The sequence below is a fragment of the Neoarius graeffei genome, chromosome 12 (assembly GCF_027579695.1).
Source record: "Neoarius graeffei isolate fNeoGra1 chromosome 12, fNeoGra1.pri, whole genome shotgun sequence".
Classification (NCBI taxonomy): domain Eukaryota; kingdom Metazoa; phylum Chordata; class Actinopteri; order Siluriformes; family Ariidae; genus Neoarius; species Neoarius graeffei.
Window position 1 is genome coordinate 62,572,941 of NC_083580.1, and position 12,980 is coordinate 62,585,920.

Consider the following 12,980-nt stretch of genomic DNA (forward strand, 5'->3'; position numbering starts at 1 on the left):
TGGAACCTATCCCAGCTGACTACGGGCGAAAGGCGGGGTACACCCTGGACAAGTCGCCAGGTCATCACAGGGCTGACACATAGACACAGACAACCATTCACACTCACATTCACACCTACGCTCAATTTAGAGTCACCAGTTAACCTAACCTGCATGTCTTTGGACTGTGGGGGAAACCGGAGCACCCAGAGGAAACCCACGCGGACACGGGGAGAACATGCAAACTCCGCACAGAAAGGCCCTCGCCGGCCCCGGGGCTCGAACCCGGACCTTCTTGCTGTGAGGCGACAGCGCTAACCACTACACCACCGTGCCGCCTGCTGGACATAACTATTGAGGTTTTTTTTTTAAAATGGATTTTACATTGCTGCAAAATACACAAAATAATAGTAAACTTGAATGTGGTTTATAATCTTCAGCTGTTTTCCCACAATAAAAAAAAAATGCTTCTGAATACATTTAGGAAGAAAATAGCGTCCAAGTGACTAGAGGGTGAAATTGCCGGAGGTTGGTTCACTGGCACACACTGTCGGTCTTCAGGCTCGGACTGTTGTGGATTGACATTTGGCACAAGATAAGCTGATAAAATAAAGTGCAATCAGATGAGTGTTAAAGGATGGGCTGCTACACAGCATGCCCTTTTATGACCCATCATGGCCCTAGGATAGATTTGACTTTTTTGTTATCTCGAGGGGGGGGAAATGTTACAGGCATCGAATTACCCCCCCCCCCCCCTTTTTTTTTTTTAAACTCCACTGGTTTATTTTATGCTTGGTGGTCCTGTAGGGTTCCATGATTTATCTCAAGGTTCCCTTACAGGAAAAACGCACACATTTCTCATATGACTAAGTTTGTGGGTGTTTTTTTTCTCTTCATATATCTTTGTGAGTAATATGTGATTGTGAAAATTGTGTAATGATGTCTTTCACTATGTTATCCCCTGTGATTGCATGTGAACTCATGCACACACAGCATGAAACCCTCTATCTAAAACCACATGCATAAAATTCACACTACAATCAGAACCCATTTAATAAACAAGACCTTTCGAAAGGTTTATAATACCGCTGTCTATACTTTTGAGACCTGGGTATTAAAGTTGGATCTGAAGTCATAGAATTGTTCAAATGAACCTTGTAATTAAAAATCTTATAGGAATTTATTCTTTCAGGGCTACATCCCAAATAGCAAATTATACTTTTGGTAGAAGCATGGGCAGTTATTTTTCTTCACTGGCTTGAAATTCGTGTGCATATTTTCAGAACAGTTGCTGTTGAAGTGTGAGTGTGGGACCGTAAGCAACAAACCAAAAACAGTGTCATTTTATAAGGTGAGACATCACACAATTTTGCAATGTGCTGTTGCCGCCCCTGGCAAAACACACTGGTTGGTTTGTTTTAACGACAATGAAGTTATGGGGTTATTTTCTGAAGTCATTCTTCACAATCTGATTTTTTTTTTTTTTTGTGAACACTAACCTTGTTCCTGTTGCTGTGTCTTCATAATCGAGTAAATCAGTCTACTGAATTCTGAACCCATGGTCCCGCAGAACAAACTCTCACCCTGGACATGTGGAAATTCTGAATCATTTTTTGCTCGGAGAGTTTAAAAGTCCAAGAGGTTGCAGAAAGGTTTACTTTTATTAAATCAAATAATAAAAGCTGTGTTCAGTCTGCAGAGTGAACCAACTCAAAATCACAAAGTTCTCATTTTATACTGTCTCAAAAAAAAAAAAAAGTGTATACAAATAATTTCATTGGTTAACGTATGTCATACCACTTCAACATTTTCTTTCGGGCAGTACATTTCACGTTTCGTATTTTGTATCACCTGAGCTAAATTTTCCAGTATGAATGGTCAATTCAGAAAGAATCAAAACATATCAGAAGCAGTGGTAGGTCATGAATAACACAGCATTCAGAGCGTACAGTACATGATTCAAAATGACTGGAGTCAAATCAGGTTTAAGGCTAATACAGGCTGCAAATGAACACAACACTTGTGGCTTTGACCAGTCTACCACGCCAAACACTCCAGAATGACCCAACTGCTTAATTCAACATGGTCTTGGCTCACTCATTACAACACAACACTGCAGGTGCTGCAGTTAGAATAATAGACTTTTTGAACAGGCCTGAGAGTTAACAGAAAACAACCTTCAGTATTTACAATCTCAGTGTCTTTAATGTAATTTTCCTGTAATTATCTCATCTCATTATCTCTAGCCGCTTTATCCTGTTCTACAGGGTTGCAGGCAAGCTGGAGCCTATCCCAGCTGACTACGGGCGAAAGGCGGGGTACACCCTGGACAAGTCGCCAGGTCATCACAGGGCTGACACATAGACACAGACAACCATTCACACTCACATTCACACCTACGGTCAATTTAGAGTCACCAGTTAACCTAACCTGCATGTCTTTGGACTGTGGGGGAAACCGGAGCACCCGGAGGAAACCCACGCGGACACGGGGAGAACATGCAAACTCCGCACAGAAAGGCCCTCGCCGGCCACGGAGCTCGAACCCGGACCTTCTTGCTGTGAGGCGACAGCGCTAACCACTACACCACCGTGCCGCCCTCCTGTAATTATGATCATTCATAAATCAATTTATGATTACTTTTAATTGAATTAACTTCATTGATTCTTTACTGAAAATCAATATACTCCGCTTTGAATTAATATATAATCAGCATAAAAAGACATCAGTGTATGTGTGTTTTATACAAATCAGAATACATTCGTGATTACATTAAGGTGTGTGTTTTTATATATATATATATATATATATATATATATATATAGTTATATGAATCAGAATACATTTGTGATCACTTAAGGTGTGTTTGTGACTACATATGTGCATATAAAATCACCACAGACATTTCAGTGCTTTTCCTCCTTTCTCTCTTCAAGGACTGGTACTAATAGTGTGTTAATATTGTCGAATTGAATAGGGATTGCACACTGTCAAAAACAAAAGCTTAGCGACACAGCAGCCAGGACAGGAACGTGTCCATAAAGGATGATCACTTAAATCCACGTCAATGCCAAATGTCAAAATCCAGGGATACATTGAATATTTATGGTCTCTGAAACAGTATTTGAGATGTCAGTAAATGTGCCTGTGGCACTTTTCAGGATGTTAAAAGAGGAAACGAAAATAAGAACAGGATGTGTGGAAACTTGTCCATGGTAAATGGTAAGTAGTTAAGATGATAAAAGATTTAAGTATGACTGGAAGACCAGATGTAATGTAACATTTGCTCAAGATGGTTTTCAGCCAGCAGCAATAAACAGCTAGCAGAACTGGCTTTTGTTTTAGAACATAATTTAATTTTTATGGTAGAAATCTGCACTTTGCCAGTGACTGCGCAAGCTGCCTTGTTGGTCAGCCATTTTAGAGTTTATATAGAATGAGAAGACTCAAAGGTACTGTTTTACTTAATATTACATGTAAAGTCATATCAGTTTGCACTATCACAACAAAATAATTACTGGACTGGAAACAGCATATTAAGAATAATAATCTCATAATAATCTGCTGTAGGGAGCCTGTAGCGTATAAAACCAGTCTTCTTGTGTAAGTGACACCCCCCACCATCTGGTATAGCAGAGACTTATGGTTTTTTTTTCCACTGTCAGTTATGTTTGTTTGAGAGTGTCTGTACTCAAAGGGGCAGCAAAATTAGGATGAGGGAAAAAAACATGACAAGGTGTGCTGTTATCAGAAAATAATCAATGACTGATGTGTGATGTGAAGCAGAGGGCTGTTACTCAACTGAATTTGATTATTTTCCTGTAATAGCATGTTCCAAAGTGTATTATTTCTCTTATACCCCAGCAATTTGCCAACAATTTAAAAAATGCTATTAATTCAAAATGTCAAAATGCAGATATTTTGTCCAGGCGGCACAGTGGTGTAGTGGTTAGCGCTGTCGCCTCACAGCAAGAAGGTCCGGGTTCGAGCCCCGTGGCCGGCGAGGGCCTTTCTGTGCGGAGTTTGCATGTTCTCCCCGTGTCTGCGTGGGTTTCCTCTGGGTGCTCCGGTTTCCCCCACAGTCCAAAGACATGCAGGTTAGGTTAACTGGTGACTCTAAATTGACCGTAGGTGTGAATGTGAGTGTGAATGGTTGTCTGTGTCTATGTGTCAGCCCTGTGATGACCTGGCGACTTGTCCAGGGTGTACCCCGCCTTTCGCCCGTAGTCAGCTGGGATAGGCTCCAGCTTGCCTGCAACCCTGTAGAACAGGATAAAGTGGCTAGAGATAATGAGATGAGATATTTTGTCCATTTACACTTACATTTTGAAGTTTTGGAATGTCAGTGAAATAGGTTAGTTTCTCTCCTCACATTATAGCAGTTATAAACAGTCACTCTAATCAGTCTTACTCCCCCCCCCCCCCCCCCCCCCCCCCCCCCCCCCCCGGTTGAAGGTAATAATACAAAAATGCATCTTGTCATAGTTCTGGGATACTGCAAAGCCCAAATTCGTCCGTGCTGAAGACTTTTCCATTTCGGTAAACCTAAAGTAACTTTACCTTTGACTGTTAGTAAATGCTGAGACTGGAGACTCCTTCCAAAAAATGCTCAATAAATATCTTCTTACAGAAAACTTCACCATATCAATAATTACACATATTTTTAAAGTCTGTTTATGTGGAGCGTATGCTCTGTGAAATAGCTGTTACCATAGAAACAATAATGTATTAGAATAAGCTAATATATAATATATATAAAACCTTCTCAACAGTCCATGAATGTAGACACCATGCATGAAAGGGCTTTGAAAAAATACATCAAGGCTGAAATTGCTTGAGTGTTAGTTCTTTGTCTCAGGCTGTCGGTCTTCAGGCTCTCTGATGTTCTGGACTGACAGGATAAATCTGGCACAAGACCAGCTGCTGAAATCGAGCACAATTAGATGGGTTCTGAGGATGCAAGAATGTCACTACATGGAACTTGGCGCTTTATGTCCTGTCACAGTGCCCAGTGGCAGCCCTGTTCCAGCTGATCGATTAGTTGGATGGGTGTATTATAGCAGAAAAGACAGCAAAATGTGTAAGGCAGGGGGACTCCATGGACAGGGATGGTAATCACTGGTTTGGCCAACCTCAAGCATATATTTGAAAAATGCCTTCAGCACTGGACCGTTTACAGTGAGATCTCTATAAAGGCATAGTGTTGAGTCACAGGGGGTCTGTACAACTTTACTTAAGGGCAGTGTTCATAGGTCTACATGACACTATTAGCCCTTCATTCCAACTGATAAACGTTTGTTTAGGCTTATTCCAATAGGCATCAACTTTGTGAATTCTGATGTCAAACTGATATAACACCTGAGTCAGGTGATGGATGTTTTAATATAAGGTTGCTTTAGGACACTTTCTGACTGACATATGTTTTAACATCACAAGGACTGGGTTTTGTGTCTCATTTCACAGAGCTCAGATTACTGTTTGGACAGAGTTTTGCATGTTCTCCCTGTGATTTTCTCCAGGTTCTTCAGTTTCCTCCCACCTCCCAAAAACGTACAGTAAATGAGATTATCTGTGCTAAAATGCCAATAGCTGTGAATAGAATCTACAGAGGGAGAGTGTGTGCACGCATGTGGCACCCAGTGATGGACTGCCATCCCATCCAGGGTGTGTGTGTTCCTGGGATAGGTTCTGGACCCAGCTAAAGTAGTTACTGTAGATGAATGAAAGGTAACAATGTTGGGTTAACTGGAAAATTGTGCAGTGAACCAACATCACGGAACGTGTCATAACTTTCTGTTCTTATGAGATTTACATATCTCATTACAAGTGTCTTTTCTTCTTTAAGAGTATGAGTGTCATCACAGTTCCTTTTAGTTGAGTTAAAAAATATTTGGCGTTCTAAATACCTTCTAGCGGGTGGCACAGTGGTGTAGTGGTTAGCACTGCCGTCTCACAGCAAGAAGGTTCTGGGTTCAAGCGACGGCGGCCTTTCTGTGTGAAGTTTGCATGTTCTCCCCGTGTCCTCCGGGTGCTCCGGTTTCCCCCAAAGACGTACAGGTAGGTTAACTGGCTACTCTAAATTGTCCATAGGTATGACTGACTGACTGTTTCCCAAGCTCAGAAATAGGAGGGTTGTGGCAGGAAGGGCATCCAGCATAAAACTATGCTCCAAATAATGACGTGGATCATTAGGACTGTTGGACCTGGCAACAGTGCGGCACAAGGAGGAAGAAGATCCTAAATAGTTTCTACTTTATACACTTAAAAATATACATTTATAGATTCGTTTGTAGAGTTCTGCATAGGAGGTGCATCAGCGGGACAAGTGAAGAACCCTTAAGAAGCCTTTATTTGTCACACACACAAGCACAATTAAATTTAACCTCTGCATTTAACCCATCTGAAGCAGTGAATACACACAGTAGTGCTTGAATGTTTGTGAACCCTTTAGAATTTTCTATATTTTCTGCATAAATATGACCTAAAACATCAGATTTTCACACAAGTCCTAAAAGTAGATAAAGAGAACCCAGTTAAACAAATGAGACAAAAATATTATACTTGGTCATTTATTTATTGAGGAAAATGATCCAATATTACATATCTGTGAGTGGCAAAAGTATGTGAACCTCTAGGATTAGCAGTTGATTTGAAGGTGAAATTAGAGTCAGGTGTTTTCAATCAATGGGATGACAATCAGGTGTGAGTGGGCACCCTGTTTTATTTAAAGAACTGGGATCTATCGAAGTCTGATCTTCACAACACATGTTTGTGGAAGTGTATCATGCCACGAACAAAGGAGATTTCTGAGGAGCTCAGAAAAAGCGTTGTTGATGCTCATCAGGCTGGAAAAGGTTACAAAACCATCTCTAAAGAGTTCAGACTCCACTAATCCACAGTCAGGCAGACTGTGTACAAATGGAGGAAATTCAAGACCATTGTTACCCTCCCCAGGAGTGGTCGACCAACAAAGATCACTCCAAGAGCAAGGCGTGTAATAGTCGGTGAGGTCACAAAGGACCCCAGGGTAACTTCTAAGCAACTGAAGGCCTCTCTCACATTGGCTCATGTTCATGAGTCCACCATCAGGAGAACACTGAACAACAGTGGTGTGCATGGCAGGGTTGCAAGGAGAAAGCCACTGCTCTCCAAAAAGAACATTGCTGCTCATCTGCAGTTTGCTAAAGATCACGTGGACAAGCCAGAAGGCTATTGGAAAAATGTTTTGTGGACGGATGAGAACTTTTTGGTTTAAATGAGAAGCGTTCTGTTTGGAGAAAGGAAAACACTGCATTTCAGCATAAGAACCTTATCCCATCTGTGAAATATGGTGGTGGTAGTGTCATGGTTTGGGCCTGTTTTGCTGCATCTGGGCCAGGACGGCTTGCCATCATTGATGGAACAATGAATTCTGAATTATACCAGCGAATTCTAAAGGAAAATGTCAGGACATCTGTCCATGAACTGAATCTCAAGAGAAGGTGGGTCATGCAGCAAGACAACGACCCTAAGCACACAAGTCGTTCTACCAAAGAATGGTTAAAGAAGAATAAAGTTAATGTTTTGGAATGGCCAAGTCAAAGTCCTGACCTTAATCCAATTGAAATGTTGTGGAAGGACCTGAAGCGAGCAGTTCATGTGAGGAAACCCACCAACATCCCAGAGTTGAAGCTGTTCTGTACAGAGGAATGGGCTAAAATTCCTCCAAGCCGGTGTGCAGGACTGATCAATGGTTACCGGAAATGTTTAGTTGCAGTTATTGCTGCACAAGGGGGTCACACCAGATACTGAAAGCAAAGGTTCACATACTTTTGCCACTCACAGATATGTAATATTGGGTCATTTTCCTCAATAAATAAATGAGCAAGTATAATATTTTTGTCTCATTTGTTTAACTGGGTTCTCTTTATCTACTTTTAGGACTTGTGTGAAAATCTGATGTTGTTTTAGGCCATATTTATGCAGAAATATAGAAAATTCTAAAGGGTTCACAAACTTTCAAGCACCACTGTACACGCATACCCTGAGCAGTGGGCTGCTATGGGAGCAGTTGGGGGTTAGGTGACTTGCTCAAGGGCACTTAATTCTAACCTCAGGCCATGGCTGCCCCATGTTAACCTAACCGCATGTCTTTGAACTGTGGAGGAAACCCACAAAGACATGGGGCTGTAAGTGGTTCGCACGGTTGCCTCACAGCAAGAAGGTTCTGGGTTCGAGCCCAGCGGCTGGCAGGGGCCTTTCTGTGTGGAGTTTGCATGTTCTCCTCGTGTCTGCATGGGTTTCCTCCGGGTGCTCCGGTTTCCCCCACAGTCCAAAGACATGTAGGTTAGATTAATATGGGACGGCCTTGGGCTGAGGTGCCCTTGAGCGAGGCACCTAACTCCCTACTGCTCCCCAGGTGCTGTTAGCATGGCTGCCTACTGCTCTGGGTATGTGTGTGTGCTCATTGCTCGTGTGTGTGTTCACTGCTTCAGATGGGTTAAATGCAGAGAGGACTTTCACAAGCATGTGATGAATAAAGTTGTTCTTCTTCGTACTGTGAAGTGACAGTGCTAACCAGTACACCTTTTAAGCATTTTAGATTTAACTGCGGGGCGGCATGGTGGTGTAGTGGTTAGCGCTGTCACCTCACAGCAAGAAGGTCCGGGTTTGAGCCCCGTGGCCGGCGAGGACCTTTCTGTGTAGTTTGCATGTTCTCCCCGTGTCTGTGTGGGTTTCCTCCGGGTGCTCCGGTTTCCCCCACAGTCCAAAGACATGCAGGTTAGATTAACTGGTGACTCTAAATTGACCGTAGGTGTGAATGTGAGTGTGAATGGTTGTCTGTGTCTATGTGTCAGCCCTGTGATGACCTGGCGACTTGTCCAGGGTGTACCCCGCCTTTCGCCCGTAGTCAGCTGGGATAGGCTCCAGCTTGCCTGCGACCCTGTAGAACAGGATAAAGCGGCTAGAGATAATGAGGACTTTAACTGCTTTTGAAGAGGGTAGCTTTAGGACTCGGGAAGGTCTCAAGAAAAGAAAGCACAACTTTATTCATTACACACTTGTGAAATTCCTCTCTGCATTTAACCCATCTGGAGCAGTGAACACACACTTGCGCGCGCACACATACCCAGAGCAGTAGGCAGCCATGCTAACAGTGCCCGGGGAGCAGTTGGGAGTTAGGTGCCTCACTCAAGGGCACCTCAGCCCAAGGCCGTCCCATATTAACCTAACCTGCACGTCTTTGGACTGTAGGGGAAACCGGAGCACCCGGAGGAAACCCGCCACGCAGACACGGGGAGAACATGCAAACTCCACACAGAAAGGCCCCCGCTAGCTGCTGGGCTCGAACCCAGAACCTTCTTGCTGTGAGGCAACCCACCATGCCGCCCAAGGAATCCCTTACTGGGATAAACTCCAAAGGATTCCCAGACAGACCGAAGTCCTTCATTAAGCATTCATTGATGTACTGTATTGATTATTTGTAACTGCCAACTGGAGTGAGTGCACCGTTTGACCTGTGGTGACACGGGGACGTCGGGATGATGATGATGACGATGATGTAATCAGTGCCTGCGTTCTGAGAGTGTGGGAGGGGGTATGTAAGTATGTGGGCATGTTTTTATATCATGGTGGGAACTAAATGGCCCACTAAGGACAGGAATATCTAATAGTTTTGACCTCGTGGGGTCATTTGGCTGATCGCCAAAGCCAAAAGGTTTCCTTCTGGTCACAGAGGTTCAGGTTAGAGTTAGATTTTAGCTGTAATATAGTATTAATGAGGCAAGCTACATTAATGTTTTTCAGTGGAAAGTCCTCACAAGGATCGGAAAACAAACTGTGTGTGTGTGTGTGTGTGTGTGTGTGTGAGAGAGAGAGAGAGAGAGAGAGAGAACAGGGGGACTCGGACAGCGCTGCGCCCGCAGGTTGGTTATCAGCTCCGGACCGCTGGAACACTCTGAGCAGGGACTCTGCACTCCACCGCTTTGTTTTCACTTGGAAACGTTTTATATAAGACGATCAGAAATTAAGTTTCTTCACTGTGGTATTCGTTGATTTAACCAGGATTTGTTGATCAGTACCAGGACATTCACTCTTATCCCGTGTCCAAAGCTGACCGGCGAGATTGTCGGTGGAACCGGCCGGGCTTTTGGGGGACAGAAAGAAACCGACGCGTAACTGACACCCAGCCCGGCAAATTTACAGCGTGGGATGGTGGAGATGAGTTTCAGGAGCACGGAGAGTTGGCGCTGCGTTAACGGCACTTGCGCGGAGAAAGTTGATCCCTTCCCGCCGCCGCTCTCTTCCACCTTCGCGCTCATCCTCCTTGGCGTCGCGATCGTCGGCGTCGTGGCGCTGTCTCTCACCACGCACCACTGCCACAAAGGCAAAATGAAGAGGCGGAAGATCCAGAGAGCTCAGGAGGAATATGAGAGGGATCAGCTCAGCCCTGTTCCGGCCGCAAGAAAAGCTGATCACTGCGTGATCGCGCGTCCTGCCGCCGGACGCACTGAATCACCGCCTGGCCGTCAGGACCCCGCCGCTTTATCCGCGCACCCCGGAGCCGTGGAGGCCGGAGCCCTCGAGGATGTAGCTGTATCACGATAACATGCAGATCTAAAACTATATGGGACTTGTATGTGTCCTGGATGCATTGTGAAACACCCATGCCGCTCCGTGTTACTCATAACGTACGTGGGACATGTCTGCAATTTCCCCCCCGTTTTCTTCAACTATAGGAAAAGGAGTTAAAAACAACATCAACAAACAGCAGCACTCATTTAGGCTATGTGAATGTTTTTCCTGCTTTCAATATATTCGATAGCCATCTATATATACTGCACTGTGTGTGGACATTAATGGTGTAAAGAAGTTGAACATCAGGCCAGCTGTGGACTGTAATGAAGCTCGTCAACCTTGAGCTGCAGTTTTACTGAATGCTGCTGTCCAAGGTGCTGATCATATGATCCTCCACACTGACTTGCCTCCTGTACTAGAGCGTTTCTGATGGAAAAAATAAAGTTTTTTTTTTTTTTTTTTTTAATGTAATACCCGTACGAATTCTAACAAACTCCTTTTGAATCCACTGAAAGGCTTTAAGGTCTGCACGGTATGAAAAAGCAGCATCGTTTTTTCCTGAACTTACATAAAGAGTGAGAAATGTGATAAAGCTCCTGACAAGTGTTGGCTAAAATAACGTGAATTGTTCTGGCTCATTTATGCCTTTATTTATTAATTTGTCATATGCCATTTTAGAATTCAGCTTAGTCAAACAGCAATTATACCAAACTTATATAATAAGGAGTCATTTGTACATGACACGTTTACTAAAATATAACCTGCCTTAGCAGCACACCTAACCAGTTGAAAGAAATGAAAGGAAATAGAGACTAATGTTTAAAGAAATAGTATAAAGTTTTACTATTGTATTTCTATTTTTTTGACTATTTTATAGTGTAGTAATGGAAGCTAGCTACTGTAGTTGCAAATGATCCATGCTAAATAAAGCAGATTAATCTATGCACATGGGAAATTATTCATAATGAATTTCTGCCATGGAAATCACACATAGTGTTTCTTATCCATCCATCCATAACAGAAGTGTGGTGAAATTTGCATGATACATACAATAGACATACCTACAAGGGTAAATCTAGAACCATCAAAGGTTCATTGGTTGTACATCTCGGAGAACCCATAAGGTTATAATGTAGAACCCTAAAACTGACTTAGAAAAATTTCCAAATAGAGCCCATGATTTTTTTTCAGAGGGTATACAGTCCACTAATAATTTGTTCCCAGTTTGATCTCAGCTTGAAAGTCACTATTTTTACTATTTTCTCTTGACATATTTATAATAGGCATCAGTTTGTGATTTTTATTTAATACAGTGAGCAAAAATAACATGGAACAGCACATAATTCCTTGTTAATTATATCTCAAAAGATGCTCCAAATGCATAATGTCTACTATAACTGTCTTAACTGTCTACCAAAATATACTACAATATAAATGTGCTGTGTGCATTTTTCATTGTATTAGACTGTGAATGTAAATGTAATAGATTATGAATGAATCCAATGTAGGAATCCAAAATAAACTTGGAATTGAATAATTTCACAAATTGCATAGAAACAATACTTGATATGTGACTCTTTTGATACTTGAGGATGGTGTCTGCTAGTTTATAATGAGAGAGGCCTGTACAGGCAACGCTCAGCCCTCTGCAGCCTCCAAGAAAAGCTTGTTAATGATTCCTCAAACCAGTACCCTTGGGACTTTGCCAATATTACTATTCATTTTTTAGCATGAGGCAAGAAGCTAGCAAAATAATAATAATAATAATAATAATAATAATAATAATAATAAAAATCCCCTGCTACTCAAAATGTCAAGGTTTTTTGGAGGATTTCAGAAGGTGAGAAACAATTATAAGTACTATTCCAGTGCAGGGCCTGGAATTACCCAAAAACTTTGTCAAACCTTACAGTTACATAACAGGTTAAAGTAGGGTGAAAAAGCCTTCATGATCCAATATTGCCAGCAGATCGTTTTTCTGTTCCCACATGCAACATACCATTCAACTGTGCCACAGGTATTATTTTCTTTCCTTTGGGCAAAAATGCTACTTTGAAATAAAGCATTGACTTGCCTTTCACTATCAAAACCAATCTGATTTATGAGAGGAGGTATCTTTCATGGTAAGCAATGCTCTTAATGTTTCTTTTATTATCATAAAACCAAAGGTGAGATTTTAAGAGTCTGTCAGTCAAGCTGTTATGGGATTTGGGCAGTATAATAGGGAGCTTTTCAGCATACATAAAAAGCTTAAACAGAAACAGCTCAACTGTATTCAGGTCATGGGTTGTTGAGTCAGTCCTAACATGTCTGAGGCAGTTCAGTGCCTCTAGGGGGGATGCTGGCCTGCCAGCGAGTGAAGCTTAAACATGTGACTTACACTGGCACAGAGCTACAGCAAATCAGCAGCAGCCAACGTGAGTAGCTTGTGTAAATGCTGGTTT

At 42.5% G+C, this 12,980-nt stretch overlaps 1 protein-coding gene across 1 annotated transcript; it reads left to right on the top strand.

Moving 5' to 3' along the window:
• Window positions 1-9,859: 9,859 nt before the first annotated feature.
• si:dkey-183i3.9 (uncharacterized protein C11orf87 homolog) lies at window positions 9,860-11,064 on the top strand. The gene has a single exon (XM_060935117.1). It carries the CDS (start codon window positions 10,171-10,173, stop codon window positions 10,564-10,566), a length of 396 nt encoding a protein of 131 aa, XP_060791100.1. The 5' UTR covers window positions 9,860-10,170; the 3' UTR covers window positions 10,567-11,064.
• The last annotated feature ends 1,916 nt before the right edge of the window (window positions 11,065-12,980 follow it).